This window comes from Oryzias latipes, chromosome 1, assembly GCF_053564925.1.
Source record: "Oryzias latipes strain Hd-rR chromosome 1, Olatipes_Hd-rR_3.1".
Lineage (NCBI taxonomy): Eukaryota > Metazoa > Chordata > Actinopteri > Beloniformes > Adrianichthyidae > Oryzias > Oryzias latipes.
The window spans coordinates 20804283-20826489 of NC_136237.1; the positions used below are offsets into that span (position 1 = coordinate 20804283).

The following is a 22207-nucleotide window of genomic DNA, read 5'->3' on the forward strand; positions in this document are numbered from 1 at the left end:
GAAAGCAATCTGCTTTTTGCGCTGCATGTGTACAGTCAGCACTGTTTCTCTTACTCGCTCTCGGTCCAGCTGGCGAGCAACTTTGAGCTCCCCTCGGAGTGGATCAATGGTGAAAGGGCTGCCTTGGTTACCGTCCACGATGGAATACTGGACGTGATCGTAGGAGGGCCCGTCAAAATCCTCCGCCATAACCTGCGGGTCAAACGCAGAAAATCAGTCCATCGTCAATCAGTGGGGAAAGTGTGAGACCAAGTAAAAGACTATTCTGTTCTTTACTTTCCAATCTAAGCGTGATCGGGGGAATAAACACATCATTTCCTGGCAGTTGTAAATATTTGTGCAGGGCGCGTGTGTGTCTGCTGCAGCCGTGTCCAGGGAGCTGTTACAGTTTTAGCACAGGCCAAATCACATGTTTGATTGATGAAAAAAAGAAAAAGACAAAAACACAGCTGCACAAACTAAGTCCAGTTTTAAGACGGACACCGAGCTGACCAAAAACTTACCAGCTTTTCCCCTGAATATTTCTTGGAAGTTACAACAATAAGTTTACACATTTGCATAGAAGTTTGGAGTTTAGCTGTCCTAATTTATGCATTTCTTTCATAATGATGTAAAAATATTTATTTTGAATAAAAAAATATTTAATTTATAAATAAATCGAGCATTTAATGTCACACTCTTAGGAAATCTGTAAAGGGGGCATGGTGTACATCAAGATTTCTCTAAAGTAAATTTTAACCTTCTCAAGACATTGGGTGGGACAAGCATTTTTTCTTTTTTAATCCAGTGTTAACCATATAAAACATGTCAACCAGCTGTGAAGATGCTGCCCTCTAATGCTGGAGTGAATTGAGACTCCCTCTGGTTTGGTTTAGATGTATCACTCTGATATCATGGGTTAGATTTTTGGTTTTATTCTGGTTCCTCAAAATGAATGTCTGTTTTTTGCTGGCAGATCCACACCGTTTCTTTTGATTCTTTTAGCCTTGTACTTGCGCCGTCTGCTCTTCTTCCTCTTAACTAAAATATCAGCACTCAGGTCCACTTCCACACGGACAAACACGCCGTCCTGACATTCCTACGGTTTGTTGTTAGTTCTTTGGTTCAATTTGTGCGACTAAAGGCCCGTTCACACCGGGACGAATTTCGCCGGCAATTTTCGCTGACGTTTAACGCCTCGTGACTAAACAAAGGGCACCAATGAGAGTGTGCAGACCGACGCGAAAAAACGCCACGCGTCAAAGCGTAAAAAAAAAACGCCTCGGGTTGTTTTTTGTTTTTTTTGACGCCTCGCGTCGAAATCTATTCGACCAATGAGAATGGCGCTTTTGCACACGTGTCTGGAGCTTCTGAAGTTACAGTAAAACACAACTTGGGGGCGCTCAAACACAAAACTGCCTTGCTGAGCACACATACAAGTGAAGAAGACAGACGCCAAGTAGCGTCTACACAGCCGCGAAGAAATAATGACGGACATTCTAAAATATCCCCGAACCAAGCACCAGTTGGAGCAACTGGTGGTTGAAATATTCATGTTTTCTTTGTATTATTCTGACAAGCGTGTAAATACCTGCTCTCTTCTTCTGAGTGAAAAGCGACTTTAAGAAGCGTAAAGTTGCGCAGCGCCACCTTGTGTACAGGAGTATTTCTGTTTTACATTAAGCGCCATCTAATGTCAGGGAATGAAATCGCATGTTCGTTCGGCTCATCGTCAGCGAAAATCGCCTGGGTGTGAACACAAAAAACGTGGCGAAAAACGCTGGCGAATAACGCCTGGCGAATATTCGTCCCGGTGTGTACGGGCCTTAAGGCTCACTTCCTACTAATATAAAAACCCGGGTTAATGAGTTTGAACATATTACCATCTTATAGAATTAAAAAGCCTCTATAAAGAAGATTTCAAAATAGAACTTAAAAGAGATTACAAATCCTTTTTATTGGATAGGAGGCTTAAAACAGCAACTGCATTTTAATTGTAGTGTCTGAGCATGTGTGTCAGATATTACACCTTAACAGAGTGCAGTGAGCATGAAGAACAGTAGTCCTTATTTAGCTACGGCACCAGATGGTGGTTTGCCACAGGTGCAGCTATGTGATAGTGTATTCAGTGAATAATGGGCAGAGACGTGACAGGCGGCGAGGAAATGAAAACACAACGGAGTGAGAAAGGAGATGAACCGAGCAGGACAGAGTTAAAGACGTAATGAAGAAGGGCTTTTAACCCCTGCAGGATTCTGTGGAATAACTGTGTGGGGTTTTTTCCTTAATGTGTCTATGCTTAGACAATCTTAGCATCCTTACTGCCAGCACAGTCTTTCCAAGCTCCACGTCCTCGCTGATGACGGCGGCGTAGACGTCCTGGCTGAAGACAGGGCGGTTGTCGTTGACGTCGGTCAGGTTGATGTTGACGGTAGCCATGTCGCTGAGAGGTGGAGACCCGCCATCTGTGGCCTCTATGGTGATGTAGTATTCATGAGAGGTTTCGTAGTCCAGTGGTTCAATCACAAAGATGTCACCTAAAGAAAAGATAAAAAGAGATTGGATTTGCTTTATTTGTGCTTTTTTAACTTTTGAATGTGTTCGAAAGGTGACTCGTCTTTAGAGGACCGGGTCAAATTTGACCCGATTTGTTTATCTCACTCTTTAAATGATTAAAAACACAAGATATCATCCAATATTGTTGTTCCTCTCATTGCTAACTTAGTACATATTCATGACTCTGGAAACACTGATTTACTATTTTTGGCTCCACAGACCTCTTATTTTACAATAAACCACACTTTTCAATTCTAAAAACTTTATACGTTTGCGTTTGTTTGGGTGTGTATATCCCTTGTGCTATCTTAGATGACCCCACCCTTACATTGACGTGTTCTCCCTACCATGACAAAGGTGGATAAAGGTAGAGAGGATTTCATGTTACCCATGGACACCAGTGAAGATCACAAATCATTGAAGAAAAAAGGTTCAGAGCACTGTCTAGTGGGTCTAGATGACCCAACTCCCAATGGTAAAGTGCCTAGGATAGCACAAGGGTTAAATGTTGTGGGGGACATTTGATTCACAAAAGCCCGCAGCTTTAAAGTGATGCATACAATAGACAATATCCCTGCTGGGTCATATTTGAGCCATAATAATGTTTCTTTTTTTTTTAGACTTGTAGAATTTACTAAAAGGGTTGTAATCGGTTTCATTGCGATTAAATAGTTGTTTCTGATGATTAGATGAAGTCTTGCTCCCATACTTTTTATACACTCAAACTTGCACTGCATTCCACAGCAGTAGCACCTTTTGGGCTAACGCTGTTGGTTAAAAAGTGTCTGGACATTCGCCATCACGTACCAGAGCGCGCATCCACACTGAACATGCCGTGCTCGTTCCCGCTGATGATGCTGTAGGAGATTTCCGCGTTGGCTTCTTTGTCGCGGCTGGCTGCCTGAACTCTGAGCAGTTGCGCGCCGACGGCCACATCCTCAGGCACGGTGGCGGTGTATTCGCGATGTTCAAACACCGGAGGGTTATCGTTGATGTCCAGGATGGAGACCGTGACCGTGCAGAGGGAGGAAAGACGAGGGGAGCCCCGGTCAATGGCCTGAGCCGTCAGCTCATACACCGACTGCACCTCGCGGTCCAGTGGACGCTCCAGACTGATTACGCCAGAGTTCTCATCGACCGAGAAAGATCCATCCGCTGAGTTTATCAGCGAGTAGAGGATATCGCTGTTAAGACCTGGAATGAGAGAAAAAGCAAAAAAAGGGTTTTTATTTTAATACATTTGACCAAAATACAAATGTTTGACCAAAATGATAGAAAAGCAGCGGCAAATATTGGTTTTTCCTTACTTTTATGAGCTCTGATCACTCATTTAATGTAAAATGCTACAAAATGCTCATTTTCACTTTCCACCAGTGAGGTCATTTGGAGGCATCAGTTCCAACCGTCCGTCATTGGGCCTCTTCAGAAACAGTTTTTACAGCTTTATGCCTCCCGATTTCACTATAAATTAACCATTTAAAAAAAGATGAGATCTGAATAAATCTAATGCGGGTTTGATTTATTTGTTTTTGAATTTACGATTAAACCTTGTTAAACTGAAACAAGAAAACCATGAACTCCAGGAGAGCTTGTCTTTTCAGCGTATGCCTTTTCCATAAGTTACTGCTGTGGTAGCCGACAATATTTAACAGGAAATTCGTTCATTCCTTCCGAAAGTAAACATCCTGTCAGCCCACTAATCTTAGTAATAGGTAAATTTGATTTTGCAGGCTAGTGGACTGGCTTTTGGAAATGCGATAAAGGATGCGGCAGGTTCTGAGGAGGAATTTAGGAGTTTATCACAGATCAAAGGCCACTGGTCTCAGTCGGTGCCTCTGTCTGGTTCAGTCATTTCTCACTGATAACTTCTCCCTCTCACAGATTGGAACAGAAGACTAAACTGGACCTCCGCTTTGTGTGTGAGAATCAGACACAGTTCGTTCTTCGAGTCCATGGCACACAGCGAGCTCTGCCAAAAAACTGACTCCACTCAGAAATATGTAGACGATGTTGAAGATAAAGCATGCTTTCTTCTCTTAGTAAGAAGTTAAACTTAGACATTTCATGGCTGGTTAAAAAAGAAAGTGAGAAATTGGGTCAAAGCAACAATGTTTATTTTTTGCATTCTCCATGTTTACTTGGATAAAGCTTTTATCTGAAGGAAAATGTTACCTGTCTATACATGCGTGTTACTGGGAAACATTAACAGTAAGTTTTTTTTAGTTTGTTTTTTATGTGTTGCAAACAGGGTTGGTAGGTATTGTAAATACACTATCGTGGCTGACTCATACTCTTTTGACTCGCCTATGGAGCTTTATAGTTCAGGGGTCTTATATATATGATAGTTATTGCTTGATTGACCTTTTTAGATATTACCTAAAAAAAATAGCTAACAGCGACGTTTAATTTTCAAGGTTTTCTTTAACCACTCATGGTTTGTTCACTTTGATTTTGAAATTTGGCTAAAAGAGGAAGTGCGAGTGTCCTCCCGTTGGTGATACAGGCTAAACTCCTTGACTGTGGAAAACTGAACCAGGCGTCCAGCTGAATCATTCTAAATAGAGAATGATGCTGTGGAAGAGGGGAGTTGGGGTCTGAACAGAAACACAATAAGAAACCCGATTTGATTCTTTGACTTCGGTTGTGAGGTTGGATTAAGCTCAGGGGTGAACCTGGAGAGAGTTTTCAAACATGGCAAAAGTGCAGAAATATCTACACATGAACCTCTCAGTGATCAGCAATGATCGCTCAACAGAAAAGATGCTACAGACAAATATATGTGGCCTCTGCGGTCTTGAGCTCGGCAAATGGAAAATCCCAATAATCCCTTTTGAGAAAATTAGCCTGAAAAGGGAGGGGAATTTCATTAGAGGGTAATGGACCTTTTAATTTGAAGGAGTTGATCATTCAGAAAATTTCACATGTATTATCTTTCCCTCTTGCCTGTTAGTGGAATGCAATCCCTCAGTGGAAGGATAAGTGCATGGTGCGTCAGCACTGAGCCAAGATAAATATGCAGAAGATGCTGAAGAATGTGCAGTCGCTCGAGCTCAACTGTGACCAGGAGTAATGCGGTGGGTGGGTCGGTGGGTGGCTGGTAATCGCATTCAGCGGACATTGTGCAGGCATTTGTGAACTTAGTTTTTTTTTGTTTTTGTTTGCCTCAGCAAAAAAAAAAGGCAGAATGAAGACCAAGGGGGGTTGAAGTCCATCTCAACCTCTTGATGATCCGGAACAAAAATCTGTATACATGCGACTGATTTTTAACACATTTATAAATCTGTTGTTCTGCTTTTTCATTTTTAAACAACAACCTGTACATTCCAGCTTCTTCCTTTCCTAATACTGACAAATTATCCTCAGATTTTCCTTGTGATGCATGAAAAGGGAATAAAATCCTCCCTCCAAAGATTTTCCCACAGCAGGCCTATAGTTCGGAATCATAAGCTTCAGTAATGACCCTAGTTTACCATGAATTTAAAGAGGTTTTCTTCAAAGAAAAACCTCCAGCATATTTAACGTATTAATCATACTTTAAAGGAATTAACAACTTTGAATTAAAAAATCAAAAAAAGAGACTCCACTCCAGCAGTGTAATGGTAATGGTGGCGGAGTCTCCCGCTGGAGTTCACATCCTTAAAAGGATGAGCTTAGAGAGAACATTTCTCACCCGCGTCCGCGTCGTTCGCCAGCAGCTTTGCGACAAACGTCCCCGTCTCCGTGTTCTCGAAGACGGTGATCGTGTAAGGGTCCAACGCGAACAGCGGCGGGTTGTCGTTGACGTCCTCTACCGTGATGTGGATGTCGGCCTCGCAGTAGCGCCCTCCTCCGTCCACCGCCCGCACTTTGAACCTGTGCTCCTCCTGCTTCTCTCGGTCCAGAGGCCGCGAGGTCTTTAGCTCCCCTAAAACGATGGCACAAACAAACAAACATGCACTTTTCACAACATGTTTGCTAATTTCCTGTCACTTTAATAGATAGGGCACACTTCACACCATTAAGACTTTCCAACAGCACCTCCTTTTTCTCTCCCTCTCAATCTGTCAACTAAATAAAAAGCAACTTGCAGCTTTCAAGAGGGGAGAGAAATGAATAAGTAATTGAAGAACAAGAAAAGCTATGAAAGGGGATTGAGAGGGAGGGCTGATGAATGAAAACATCAGAGTTGGCAGCAAAAAGCAGCTTCAAAGTGTCTTGGGAAGAGAGGCAGCCAACTTAACCACAACACTGGAGGAAAGCTCCAGAGCCTCTCGGCCGTCCTAATCAGTATTACTCCCACTCGTCTGCACTAAAAAAAGGAAATCTTCCTCCTCCCTAACAGAAGCACAATAGTGTTTGCTGGACAGTGTTGCTGCTTCATTTAGTTGTTTGTGTGACAGCAGATGTGTGGTGGAGTTGCGAAGATCTCCTAGCTTCCTGAGCTTGGGCTTTACATCCTCTTTATTTAGTATGAACCTTTAAAAACGGGTTGGTTTGATTGGAGAGTTTGTAGACTGACTGATTTAGAACCTCTCCCAAAGGGCATCATTTGCAAGCAAGTAAAAATAATGGCCATTAACTCAACAAAACTGTGTACCTCTCCTCTTCACTGTTACTGTAAAGGGGGGTTTTGTGGCTCTGCAGGGAAATGTTCCTACTTTCTTAAAAAAAAAAAAAAACACAGGTAAATAATACCTAAATAAAATCTCCTAAATCTTTTTGGCAGACAGTTCACACACAACAACACAGAAACATTCAGTGAAAGGAGGCAGTTTCCATGAAGGATGTAAAACTGCTGTCATGCTAGGTTGCTTCTGTGGCTTTTATGACACCGTTTAACACATATTCAATAAAACCACAAATGGATCTATAAAAATAAACTCCAAAATAATTCTTTCAAACTGTATTATTCTGTCAGACTGTATTGTGGTGGAATCTTTCCGCGGTACACTAAAACGTTGCACGGTTCCTGCTCCTCTGGCGGCAGAGCCTTTGAGCAAATGACATTGACTGTGGGAACGCACCTGTGTCGGAGTCAATGATGAACAACTCTGCTCCAACTCCCTGGAGTTCAAAAGAGATTTGGGCATTTGAGCGGATGTCAGCATCTGTGGCAGAGACCTGCAAGATGAGCCTGCCAGCCGGGGAGTCCTCTGGGACGCTTTCACTGTAGAGAAGCTGGAGGGCAAAGAGGAACGAGAAAGAAAAGATAGGAGGGGGTCAAATTAAAGGCAATGCAGAAAACCGAAATAAGGCGGCTTAATGTAAAATGACAACAAAAGTAGCCTTTACCTGTTCGCACACTGGGTCGTTGTCATTGGCGTCTAGCACCTTCACCTCCACAACAGCTTTAGCGGTGAAGATGCCATCACTGGCAGTAATATTGAGGAGGTAATTGTCCATCACCTCACGGTCCAGAGGTTTCCTGACAGAAACCTTCCATTCATTCTGAACATGTTCGATGGCAAATTGACCAAGCGGATCTCCTCCTGTTGAAAAATGAAAAAAAAAGTATAAAAATCAGAAAATGGAAGAGAAAAAAAAGAAGCTAAAGCACTGCCGTCTAAAATATCCCCACTTGCTGCATAAGGCAGAACCTAAATGAAATATCAAAGCAAACATTCAAACTATGAAACACAGGGCATGATTATAATCATGATCTGTTTAATCGAAAGATTTTTATTTTTTTTATTCAAATTTTGGTTACCCAGGCTATAAAAAACATGTCCAAATAGCATTTTGATGGGCCACCTTTAAGGGAGTAAAGCACAACAGCATGTCCAGTCATGGTGTGAACACTTGGTTGGCGAAAGCCAAAAGCCACGAGGCAATACAAGCATGGAAAAATGATGTTGCTTTTTGGAATGATTTCATGTTGCATTATTGCACATTAGGGCTGCACGATATAAGGAAAACTCCCAATTAGCGACTGTAGTGATCAGTTTTGCGATGACAATATAACTTGCGATACATGAACAAAAGTAAAAAATATTTCCATTTCACTGCAACAGTTTAATTCAAATTAGAGTCAACATAATTTAAATAATAATCCAAATGACCTTTGTCTACATAGGAGGCTCTATCTAGCATAAAAGGCTCCATCCGCTGAGTAAACAAAGTGAAGGGGTCCATCCGATTGGTCAAATGCATAAATGGATTTTTTTGCTTTGATAAATATTCTAAGCCACCATTAGATTGTTTTAGCACATTTAAGGTAACCATTTATTGCAATTTCTGCCATCTTTTGCGATATGCGTAGTGCACAGCTTGATATCGCTATAACGATAAATTTGCGATTTATTATACAGGCCTATTGCACAACATGCAAAAATAAAATAAATAGTCTTAGTTCATATAAAAGGGGGGTGGCCGCCTGTGTTCGGCAGCGGAGCCACCATCTGTGTGTGAATATGTGTGTGACTGGGTGAATGGGTCTGTGACTGTAAAGCGCTTTGGGCCTTGTAGGTAGAAAAGCGCTATATAAGTATACGCCATTTACCATTTACCAAAAGTATTGAAAACTATGTACGTGCTGGGAATAGTGTGTGGTGATGTCATTACAGCTGCTAACGGTACTACTTGTGTTGTTAACCAGCTCAGTGGCCTTGTGGTTAGAGTGTCCGCCCAGTAACCAGAAGGTCCTGGGTTATAACCCAGGCCGAGTTTGAACCCCCGAGTCAGACCGAAGACCTTAAAAATGGGACCTATTTGCTCCCTGCTTGACACTCAGCATTAAGGGGTTGGATTGGAGGGTTAAGCCACCAATTGGTTCCCGAGCGCGGCTGTGTCTGCAGCTCACTGCTCCCCCAGGGGATGGGTCAAATGCGGAGAACAAATTTTGCACACCTAGGTGTGTGACATGTGACAGATAGAGGGACTTTAACTTTAATTTTGATGTTAACATATCTTGTTTAAATGATAAAATCCTGTAGTTTTAAAGAAACGTCTTTTTAAATTTTATTTTAAATGTCAAACCCTTTCAGAATCTCGATCTCATAAATGTATTTAATTCAAGCTAAACTTTAAAACCAGTTAGAGGAAACAAAGTAATTATCGCAGTGTACAAGGATTTAATAATAGTTAAATTGTTTAAACTGATTATTAAAAAGAAGCAATTACAAAGGTTATGAAATGACATCAACTGATTTGTATCGACGCTTAATTCAAATTTTTAGTTTAATACAATGTTTAATGCAATTTTGCAGCCTGCAAACACTTTTATATTATTTTAGTTTTTATGCAGTACATGTAAAAGCAGAGGGTTTCTAATCTTGGTAATATCTTTTTTTAATAAACCTTCCCCCTTTCACTGGAGTTTACATTAAAACTTTGAATTCTATTATAAAAAAGTAAAATTGGTATCCTGGCAACAATTACACAGAGTCATTTCTAGGTCCCGCTTTTTTGGACAACACTTGAGATTATAGGAAAGAAAGAAAAAGTGTCATCTGATGAGGCATCAACTGATAATGCTTTTTATTTTAAAAAATTATATGTTATGTAACTGGATTACAGGAACAACTCTGGGCTCACTAATTGCATTCACACAGTAATGAAAAAAACCCACCTGTGATGAAGTAGTTCACTTGTTTATTAAAATCCTCTGAGTCATCATCTGTCGTGCTGAGGATGGCGATCACCCCACTAGGCGGAGGGTCATCTTCACTGACTGTTCCTTTGTAGATTTCGGCGGTGAAGCGCGGTGGGTTGTCGTTTACGTCGGCTACTGTTACCTCCACTGTGGTGCCAGAGATATGTTGAATTGTGTCCCCTTGGTCTGTGGCTAGGACTGCAATTGTATATTTGTCCATTTTTTCACGGTCCAGCTCTTTTAAAGTGGTCACCCATCCAGTTTCACTATTGACTGAGAACAGTTCAAATATTTCCTGTGAGTTCTGCTTGGGGTCAAGGCTGTAGATGACATGGCTGTTGGTGCCGGAGTCCAGGTCGGTGGCTCTGACCTGTACAACTTGAGTCCCACTTGCAAGGTTTTCAACTGTAACGGCCTTGTAGGGGTTGGCCTCAAAAATTGGCTTGTTGTCGTTGACATCTTTCACTTGGATGTTTACGTTGACAGATGCAAGTATGTCATCATTTTCAAACCTCGCCTGGGCAAGCAAAGTTAGTTGATACCATTTGGTCATTTCATGGTCAAGGCTCTTTTGCAACTTCAGTGCTCCATTCTCTCGATCTACGACAAACACGTCATCCTCGTTGCTTTCTGGTGTGTTTCCTTTCACAAGGCTGTATGTCAGTCCCTCGTGGCCTTCAGCCTGAATCAGAGCTATCTCTGTGCCAATGGGAAGGTCCTCACTAACTGTGTAAAGATAATGTGGCTCAACAAATTTGTGAATGGGCGTGTCTGATGAGACAATCCTGATGTAAACATGGACAACTGAATCTTTGGATGGATTCCCAGTGTCTTTTGCCCTCACAAAGAATGCATACAGCTCATTTTCCAGACCAATGAGACTTTCTTTGGTTACAATGACCCCAGAGGTTTTATGTATTTCAAAATTTTCTCTCACATTTTCAGCATCTGCTTCAAGAAAGTACTCAATGTCAGCGTTACTGCCCTCATCCATGTCTGAAGCTGCAATTTTAAGTAAAGAGGTTCCTCTTGGGACATCCGATGGAATTGTTGATTTGTATTCAGCTGCTCTAAACTTCGGGGCATTGTCATTGGCATCTGTGACGATAACATTAATAATACAGAAGCCTACTTTTCCACCACCGTCTTTAGCCATCAGGGAGATTGGAATGATTTTCTCGACTGTATTTTCACGATCCAGACTTTCAAGTGTCAAAATCTCTCCTTTGTCATTGATTGAGAACTTGTCCCTAGCAAAATCATTGACAATCTCGTATGTTATTTGGCCATATATCCCTTCGTCAGGATCTATTGCCTGTGCTTGTGCTACAAGGGTACCTACAGGTGAATTTTCAACAAGTTCTACTAAAGAGTCAGTCTGAGAGAAGGTGGGGTTGTGGAAGTTGGCACCAACAACTGTTACCATGACAAGGGCTGAGCCTATGAATACGCCATCTGACACTGATACACTAAGGTTGTATAGGGGTTGCATGTGTGGGCGGCGGTGGTTGGAAATGAGTATGGTCCCTGTTTGTTTGTTGATGGCAAAGTTCTGTTCATCATTCCCAGATATGATTGCAAACTCCAACTTTTTTGTATCTGAACTGTCAGGATCAGATGCCTGAACTTGGATGACAAAGTGTCCACGTGGAGCCAGCTCGCTAACTGTGGTGTTATAGATGAATTCAGTGAACATAGGGGCATTGTCATTTAGGTCCGTAACATCTATTGTCACAGTGACCTCACTGGAAAGGGCTGGAACTCCTCCATCCACAACACGAGCTCTCAACTTGTGCTGCTGTATGTCTTCATGATCAAGAACTTGTGCTAAAGAGATAATTCCTTTGTCACGGTCAATGATAAAATAATTGGAACTCTTCCCCTTTTCGTCGACCAGTTGATAGAATATTTCTTGGTTATTGCCAGTGTCAGAATCTTTAGCTTCCACCTGTAAAATGGATGTGCCAATGACAGATGCCTCAGATATGTTAGCATAGTACGATCTTGACAGGAACACAGGGGTATTGTCATTGATATCTTCCAGTATAACATCGACAAACACATCTGAGTGCGCTCCTGTCAGAGAGTCTGTAGCTCTAACATTTAACTTATAGGCAGGATGAGTCTCAAAGTCCAATGGTTGTATTACATGAATGACTCCTGTGTTAAAATCAATCGAGAACTGTTTAAAAGGATCTCCTTCAGAGATTGTATATACAATCCGAGGGCCTTCGGAATCATTTGCCTGGACATGCAGAACGGGGGAGTGCAATTGAATATTTTCAGGAATTTCAATACTGTAAAAAGGCCTCTCAAAAATGGGTATTGCTTTGTTCACAACTCTGACTGGCACTTCTACTTCTGCCGAGAGAGGTATTTCTCCATTATCCTGTGCAACGACGACTATGACAAAGTCTTTGTTGAGTGAATCTTTATCAAACTTCTTTTTGAGCAGAATTTCACCAGACCGGGTAATTTCAAAACTTCCCTGATGCTCCTTAAGGTAGTAATGGATATCTGCATTTGAGCCCACATCTTTGTCCACTGCGGTGACCTGACGAACAAGCTGGCCTTCCTCTGCATCCATTTGGACCAGGGCGTGATACGGCAGGTTCACAAACATAGGGTTGTTGTCATTGACATCTTCGACAGTCAGAGTTACTAAAACATGAGCCGCATCCTCAGATTTGTCCTGTCCTGTGACTTCCACAACAATGTCGTACGTGTCCTGTGCTTCGCGATCAAATGGTATTCCCGTAGTTGAGACAACCCCAGACGTCTGGCTGATTTGAAATCTGCTATCAGGATTAAGAATTCTAAAAAATAATGGCTCATTCACTTGATTCCCCACAGCAGCAATTACAGCCAGTGTTTTCTTGTCAGAGGAATTTTCCTTGATGTAAACTTTGTAAGAGTCCTGGGTGAATTTCAACTTGCTTTGTTTATTTTCTTTGACACTGATCTTCACTCTAGCAATGGTGGCAAACCTACCATCAGAGACTCTAATACTTAATTCATACCTGCTCCTAAGCTGTGTAACATTTTGTATTGAGATAATACCTTTCACTGGTTCTATCTTAAATTTATCACCAATATTTCCTTCAGAGATGGAGAACAAAAGCTTTGAATTGGGCCCAGAGTCGGAGTCGGTGGCGTTGACTTGAATTACCTCTACGCCTTTGTATGTTGGCAAAACAATGACTGCTTCGTAGACTTCTTGAGTGAAACTGGGAGAGCAGTCATTGACGTCAATTACGTTAATGGTCACGTTGGCGGCTGTCTCCGCAAACAGCCGAGGCATTCCTAGATCATGCACCTGAACTGTGAAATGAAAAACACTCCTCTCTTCGTAATCCAAAGTTGTTGTGATTCTGATGGCTCCTGTGCTTGAGTCAATGGCAAAATAGTTATGAGCATAAGGTTCAACAATCTGATAAATGAGTCTGGCATTCTGGTCACAATCAGCATCGGAAGCATGAATAACAAGGGGAGTGTTTTCATGGGTTAGAACAACACTGTTGACTGGGGATGACTCGCTGATTACACCTTTGAATTCCCTTTGGATAAAGACTGGAGTATTGTCATTTTCATCTTTTAGATGAATCAAAAGCGTTGTGTTGCTGGCAAGTCCGGCCATGTTGGTGCCCTGTATTATAAGCTTGTAGTGAGAGTTGCTCTCATAATCTAAAGTTTGCCGCGTTACAACCACTCCTGAGTTGGGGTTGATATCAAATGCATTGTTGATGTTGCCGGCTTTTATTTGATAGAAAATGGAGGACTGGCTGACGGCTGTGATGGAGCTTACAAAGCTTCCGGGATGAGCAGATTCACTGATTTCTGCTGCAAACTCCTTTTCGGTGAATCTAGGAGCTGCATTGTCAGAAACTGTCACTGCAATGTTTACAGTGGTGGTGGTAGACAATGGTGGCGTTCCATTATCAGTAGCTTTTAAGACGAGCTCAAATGCTGTCCTGCTGCTGCGATCCAGTTCTTTGGCCACGGTTACTGTCCCAAGAACAGAATCGATGGCAAAACAGTTTGCAACATTTCCTGCCAGACAATAAAATAAAAGAGAAGGAATTAAAAAAAATTTTTTTTTCACAGTAAGACTACTAAAAACATAATTTCTTTATTTAACAGTATGCAAGTTGTACTTCTTGAAAACAACTCAATCATAAAAGTTCAAAAAATATAAATATGCATATTTACAAACAAAAATAAATGCTTGTCTTTTGCAGATTTTTGTGAGAGAAAATGGGTGGGAAACAGAGGAATTTACTGTCCTTCCACTTTATCAATCTTTACCAATACAAAGTCTTCAAAATTATGAATTTCATAGTATGTTTTATTGCAAATAAAGTAGATTTTAAATCAAATGTTATAATGAGAAGGTTTCAATTTCCTTTATATTCCAATAAAGTCTTTTGCTATTAAGTGGTTAATTACCTGATTCAATGCTGTAGATAACCTCTGCGTTGTGTCCTGTGTCTTTGTCAAGAGCAGTGACCTGTAGCACGGCTGTGCCGATGGCTGCAGATTCAAAAACACGGCCAGAGTAAGGAATCCCTATAAACCAGGGTGCGTTGTCGTTGGTGTCGTCCACGTTGATAATAACTCTCACAAGATTCCGCTTTACTGGAATGTCTTGATCTCGAACCTGGGGATAAGATACTTATTAAGATTGAAGAACAGCGGACACAAAGAGAAGAGAAATAAAAATGTCTGCTTAAAAAGAGATTGAATTGAATCTTCCATGTTTGGAATACCAGACCAACAAAGTTTCCATTTCATTGCGGGAATGAAATCTCCTTTCAAAATATCAATAAAAATAAAATGTCTTCTACTTTTATGTGTGTCAGTGATTCATACCATAACAGTGAGAACGTGACGATGCATTGTCTCATGATCCAGAGGTTCGGTGGTGTATAATGTTCCTGTTCCTGGGTCCAGGCGGAACTTCCTGAGGCTGAAGGGATCTGTGCTGCTCAGGAGTGTAAAGGTCAGTTTGTTCTTCTCATCTCTGTCCATGGCACTGATCTGCATGACCTCAGTCCCTGCTGGCTCATCTTCAGGGATGTTGACAACATAAACCTGATTGGAGAACTGAGGCCTGTGGTTGTTGGTGTCGATGACGCGAATAAGCACCTAAAAAATGAGAGGAAGTGGGTTTATTAATTTTGTTTAAATTGTGTTTTATTTGTTTAGAGGCAATTGCACAGACTTGTATCACTTATTTAAATTGACTTTTTATCTAAAAATACATTTTTTGTTTCGCCTATATGCAATAAACAGGAATTTAACATCCCCAAACTACAAAATTCCTCCGGGAGCATGTTTTATCAACACCAGCCACTTGTCTACTGGACTTCCGACAGAGGATTATGAAGAGCTGCTGGAATGCCATCTTTGTTTCCCATCCCAGCGAGAGGCTTCTGTCGCTGCCAAACATGGGGAACAAAGGGATCAGGCCAGATTAGACACCTGCATACCAGACACCAGGGGGTTATATCCTGCAAAGGGGACCGTTGGTGCCGAGCTGTTTTTTTGCAGAAGCACTGAAGGCACAAAAGCCTTGACCAGGTATCCGCTCACCAGGGTTCGTCAGATCTCTGCTCAAAACAACTGACCACTTGGGTTTGTGGTCATAATACTGTTTGTTGAGCAATGTGCGACCGGATCGGAGGCAAATATAGGCCCAACCTGACAGGACTGATAACAGTTACAATCTGCTGTGTGCTGTGATGTTGGCAGCGCTGCTGAAGCTCACAGATGTCATCTCGCAGGGGGGGTTGCTGGGATGCACGCTGTCTTTATCCTGCCATATCTCTTGTGCCATGAACAACTCGCATCACACCGCTAATCAGAATTTTTCTTTCCAATAAAAGCAGATATCTCTCAAAAGTAGAAGAAAAAGTACTCTGAAAAACTCTGGGTAAAAAGGTGTCCTTTACATTAATTAAGACGCTGCTTTCACATAAAATCGGCACCTTGCTTACAACTTTTCACAATCTTCTCGTGTACATCCACCCAAAAGGGTTTGCAATGTGTCTCAATGTGGCCAGAGTCAGATAACACACTTTGTGAATAGGAAGAAAGGTGACAAGAACTGATAAGTGCTCTAAAGAGCCAGAGAGAATGGAACCTGGTTAGTAGCTTTTACCTCTATACAAAATGTACCAATCCCCTCCCTTCTGTAAAAGCCACAAAAGCCTATTTATCTCCACACCCTACATATGCACACAAACTTGTCATTCCTTCTGCTAAGAGACTGGACAACACTTCAAAGAGCCTCAGCTCTGAGCATCACAAAGCAGAGAAAAAAATGCTCCTGTAGAGGAAAACCCTGTATTCTTTGTGCACGGCTTCCTGCGGGAAGCAAAGAGGGAACCAGGCTGGGACTGAAAAACAGACAGAGATGACAGATGGAGACACTGGGAATTAAAAAAAAAAGAGATGCTGTGATGCTGAGATAAAAAATGAGAGACGAGGGGGCTCAAAAACGATTAGGAAAGTTCGAAAAAATGTTTACATTTACAAACCAAAAGTTAAAGGTTTCAAGTGAAGGGGGTTACATAAACCAAATCCATGGCTGGGAGAGAAAGAAAAAGAGTTCAAGATTTCATAATAAGCTTCGATAAATCTGCATTTATCGACTTCCAAACTGAAAACTTTAAGTAAGACATTGTAATGAAGAGTGAAGCAACATGACATGCAAGAGACTAGGAACAGATTGTGAGCAGAACAGCTTGAGGTAGTTCTGTGTAGCCAAGAGAGGATGTCATAGAGCTGAAGAAGAGGAAAGGCTGCGCTGCATGCCAAGGCTGGCTTGTTATTTGCTGACTATTAGATGCCTACGTTTTTTTTTCCCCTCCATCAGCTGAGTTTTTGAAGACACTTTTATGGATCAGCATTCATTTAAAAAAATTGGACCATTCTGAAAATGAAAAATAGGGGGAGCATTTTAAGGAAGAAAATCTAGATTAAAGGAGTTTTTTTTATGTGAGGAGAAAGCGCCAGCCACCCACCCACCCCCACACACATACACACATGTCAAGAAGCAGGTTCCGGGCAAAGGGAGGTCACTGGTGCCAGCCAATGGCACGTGTTCCCAAATCAGGATTAACATGACCCACAGAGGTCCAGCGTACGTACTTTTACTTTTCTAGAACCACAGAGAAATGGCTTTACTTTACTTTTATCGCCAACGAATCAACCATTTTTTTTGAAACAGCCGAGAGGGAGATGAAAGATGTAGAAAGGGAAGCTAGATAGCAAAAAGAGACTAAAAGAAAGGAAACAATCCTTGCAGACAGAAACTAGGCCAGGCAGTCTGACAGCACAGCCTCCACATGACTTTGATTTGAGGAACAGATAAGTCAAACTTCCAGCTTTCACGAGACGTACTGCGTGTGTGCTGATGTAGATCTAATTAATAGTCAACATCTCTCCAAGTTAATGGTGTTTACAAAGAAAACCAGCTTGTGCTTGATACAAAACTTTGAAGACCCCTTTGTGTGTGCCTTCCAGCTTATAGAACGCCTCCAACTCATTTTGAAAATCGAAGACAAAAGGATGTTTGATTACTCAAATAGCTTCCTAAATATTCCTCACATTCAAAGAGCGTGGAGCCTTGAGAGTGTCATCCTGCTTCATGGTGTAATCTTGGCCAAGCTTTAGCTGTGAGGCAGATGGCGTCACGTTAGCACGCTGCGTATTTTGTTATATACAGAGGAGTTGATGATCAACCTAATGGCTCACTTTCTGTTGCTGCAGGACAAGCTCTGGTTGTGGTTCTCCTCTCCACAGTTTGACAGAAAGCAGATGTTTTTTTTTTTGTTTTTATTTACTTTATTTATCCCACAATGGGGAAATTGTTCACCGCAATTTTGACTTATCCCCTGGGGCGAGTGGTGAGCTGCAGACTAGCCGCGCTCGGGTCAGGGTTAAGGTTAGTCCAAAACATGATGTTGAAACTTTTTTCACATGTCTTTAATTTGCATTTGCTTGTTAAACTTGTTCTTTTGTTAAATGATAATTTAAAAGAGCATTCATGTAATTTTTGTCTTTGTAATCTAATAAAAAAAAAAAAAAAATAACAAAAACAATGAAATTAAGGGATTTTGCCTCTGTAACTAATCACAACATTGTGAGTCATTCTAAATCTAATACAGTGGTCTAAATCGCAGTTCACCTTCAGTGGTCTCACTGCTTATTTCAGCACTTTTTTGAAGAGTGCACTTCTGCGTCCTGATTGGCTGTTAATTTTATCAATTGATCTCGCTAGTAAAGTGCTTCCTGTACAAACACACTGCTCACGTAGCTTGCCAGTTACAAAAATCTTCGATCGCGAGCAGATCTTTTTTTTTCATTCTATAATCATGGACTTTTGTTTCTATGAAGATTTGAACTTTGTGATTTTAAAAAAGAGAGAAAAGTGTGAAAATGTTAATGTCTTTTTGAGAAAAGGATTATATATGGAACATGTCTGCCGCGATAAATGATCAAACAGTTTTGCAATTTCACATGCTATTTATTTGTTTACAGCCCTTTGTGTTCTGTGTCCTGATTGTCTGTAAACAAATTTGCATACGGTACATTTTCAATTGCTAGCAGGTCTTTGCTTTCATTCATTTAATTATTCATCTTCTAAACCCGTTTCGTCCCTTTCAGGGTCACGGGGCTGCCGGAGCCTATCCCAGTCACTCGTGGGCGAAGGCAGGGGACACCCTGGACAGGTCGCCAGTCTGTCGCAGGGCCACAATCACACACCCTTTCACAATTTAGAGTAACCAATTAACCTATGTAGCATGTTTTCGGACGTTTGGAGGAAGCCGGAGTCCCCGGACAGAACCCCCGCATGCACGGGGAGAACATGCAAACTCCACACAGAAAGGTCCCCCATTGATGTTCTGTTTAGGGTCCCCCAGCCAGTACTTAAACCGGGGGCCTTCTTGCTGTGAAGCAAGAGTGCTAACCACTAAACACTTCGCCACCATGCAGCTTTACTCCAATGCTACAATACTGGACTTGTTTCTAATATGAAGGTTGTAACTTTGAGAGTTTAAACAAAAGAGAAAAATGTGAAAATGTAAATGTATGTCAGAGAAAGGTTTATAAAGTGTGCAGTGGGGGTTTTACAGCCTTGAAACATTTATAATAATTGTAAAAAATAAGGATGACTACTTAGCGGAATTTGTCTATCGCAGGTTATTTTTGGAACATAACACCGGTGATGAATGAGGAAGCACTGTAAACAAATCAATCTAATGTTGCTACTAAATATGATTTCTTTTGCATTTGAATGCAGTAAATCCCTTTACCCTCACAGAAAACAAGCTGACCTGCAGTAATCAACTGGGTATATTGTATTGAATGCACTCATCAGCAATAGAGCAGCTCAGTTAGAGCTTAGATAATATGCACATGCATTTTTTAAAATCTGAGGGCAGTGAAAGGGAGCCTGCTGCTCTCGGTGAACATAATCTGCTGTGCTGGAGCTGCTTCTTTGACCCATTTCTGTATGACACTGGAAGCTGACGGTTAATGAAATGAGATTATTTCTGAGGGTGATTATCGAACAGCTCATCAAAGTCATCTTCACTACCTTTTGTCATTTGCAAATGAAATGGTGAAGCTGAAAGATGATAGTTTTGAAATTAAAGGTGGATATCAGAGGACCTATTCCAGAAATCGCAAAAAGTACGGCAGATCTTTTTTTTTTCAATCTTTTATTAAAAATGCTGAGAGATTGTCACAGACTAAGTGGAAATAGATATTTTTAAATATATGTATTAAGAATTTTAGTACAGACAATAGTGTATTGCTTTAAAAAGCTGCTGTTTTAATTGGTTCCTTTTCTGAACATGGTGGTAGGTGTAATAGTGCTGAATAACAAGCTGCACCAAGAACTTAACCCTTTGTGTGGGTTAACCTTTAAATGTGATTAATTTGACCGATATTGTCCCTGCATGTTGTGCACTGAAAGCCTTTTTAAGGAGCTCCCTGTTGTCAAGGCTTCCAAGAGAGCAGAGGAGGAACAGTGGCGAATAATAAGCACTAACAGGGAACTTTGAGCCTGTTTGTAAGGTTCTGCACCAAACTGAAGGACGTGCCGCTTCCACGGATGAGCACCAAAAATGCGTGTGAAGGCGGAGCTTCATCCAAGGCTCAGTGGAGCACAGCAGCCAGATGATGAAAGGCTTTATTCATACTGGGTGACAACAAATAGATTCTTTTGCAGCCACAATTCTCTGAAGCTCCACTTTGACGACAAAAGAACAAAACATCTCCAATGTTGCTATCCGGCGTGACCTAAAAGAATGCGGCTCATCTCATGGACAAGGCATGACAAGCAGAAAAAAAGCTTAAGACAGCTTGGATGCTTAAATATTTTAGTGTTGCTACTTAAGCTGTTGTATCACCTACAGCACAGCAACAGTTATTCCACCTTTACTTGTTGTTTAAGTTCTAGTTTTAGCTTGGGGCTAAAAGAAAGACAAAGTGGAGTTGAAGGGAGACAGTAAAAGTGGAAAAAAATTGAGATGGGCCAATATTTTCCCTCTAAATTGATATATTTTCAGTCAGCCAATCAAAGAAAATGACGTTACAGTAAGAAGGCTCGCCAGCAACAGCGATAACTAGAATTTAGATTTACGTGTGAACTTAACAAATTTAGCTACAGTAAAGATTTTCCTTTGACTTTCGTCCGTGTTCAGAAACATTGCAACGCCAACAGCGGTACCTTCAGCTTTGCTAGTGTGGGAACTAAAGCTACGTGTTCTTGGATGGACCTTTAGCCCATGGTGTGCACACTGGACAAGCAGGGAGGAGATTCCTCTTCTTTTTTCCCTACTATTTACTAGCCACCTACAGTTTTCAGAAGAGGCTTGGTGCCAAATGTCGAAGTGGTGCAAATGTCACAATCTAGGCGCGAAATGGTAATGGATTACCATTGTGTTGGGAGAGTGGCCTTGGTTTATCTTTATTTGAAAAACAACCGGTCGGGTTGGGAACCTTTTTGGCCAAGAGAGCCATAAACGCCACATATTTTTAAATGTAATTTCGAAAGAGCCATACAATAATGTGGTGTCTCTTTTCCACACTGAGGCACGGAGACTCAACCTCTTTTAGGGTTCTTTATTCTGGTTACTGTAGACCGCAACAAACGCCGTACAATTAATTCAGCAGCTCCTGAATCTCTCCCGCCGAGACGAGACGACAGCGCTTCTCCCAACTTTATATTCCTTCACTGCCGCCTCAGCCCTCCCATTTCCCTTATTTGGCCCATGGCTGAACCCCATTGGTCCAAACTACCTAACAACAGGCTGAGCGACAGAACTGAGGGCCAATCAGATCTTTGCTTCAATGAACTCCAGAACTTATAACGCGGCCCAACAGCCACCCAGTCCAACTCCGTCCGCGACAATATATTCAAAACTAAATATACAAATGAATGTGTTTATTTGATGTAATTTCAACATTTTTAAAGTACAATAAGTCTGTGGATTCTTTTTAATAACATCGTTATGCTGTTGCTGATAAATGATGTGTATTTCTCGTGGTAGTTTTGCTGATGGTCTAGTCTGGTTGATACGTGGTGAGTTTCTGCTTCATGCAGGCGTTGAGACTTTAAACGTGATCGTAGGTCTGAATGTTTTGTAGATGTGAGAAAGACTGATCACATGCACACCTGGAGCCAAACACACACTCACACGCTGCAGTGAGTGACGGGCAGCGGGTTTTACGTTTTTATAATCCCTGCGCGATTCACCTGCTGCCGGTCCCCGCAACCCCCCCACCCTCTTCTTTCTTCCTCTAACATCCCGTCCCCGCATCTGCGCGCTCTTTGTCAGAGACGGGAGCACGCAGTTTTAGGCACGGCAATTCACAGGTTTCCGGGTGGTACAAACTCTGTGAAATAATAGACAATTGTGAACTTATAGTGCTGGCACAGATTTTTCTCTCCAAGCACCGATACTACTGCGCGCCTCTGGCATCGCATCGCGCCCGAGAAGGACTGGTCTAATGAAAAAAAAAAAGAAAGTATAATTAAAGATTTGTCTGCGAGCCACATGTGACCATCAAAAGAGCCATATATGGCTC

General features: G+C 41.6%; 1 protein-coding gene across 10 annotated transcripts in view; it reads right to left on the minus strand.

Moving 5' to 3' along the window:
* fat1a (FAT atypical cadherin 1a) overlaps positions 1–22207 on the minus strand; it is a 75962-nt gene that overhangs the window by 11733 nt on the left and 42022 nt on the right. For all 10 annotated transcript variants that reach the window (XR_002873747.2, XR_002873749.2, XM_023958002.2 and 7 more), the window contains 9 exons: positions 14975–15250; positions 14552–14762; positions 10082–14155; positions 7807–8003; positions 7539–7692; positions 6206–6439; positions 3343–3729; positions 2302–2516; positions 55–192 (listed from right to left, as the gene is read on the minus strand). Coding sequence is in view for 8 of the 10 variants with exons in the window: in XM_023958002.2 (XP_023813770.1) it covers positions 55–192; positions 2302–2516; positions 3343–3729; positions 6206–6439; positions 7539–7692; positions 7807–8003; positions 10082–14155; positions 14552–14762; positions 14975–15250 (5886 nt within the window). In the remaining 2 variants the exon portion in view is untranslated. The remainder of the gene's footprint in view (positions 1–54; positions 193–2301; positions 2517–3342; positions 3730–6205; positions 6440–7538; positions 7693–7806; positions 8004–10081; positions 14156–14551; positions 14763–14974; positions 15251–22207) is intronic.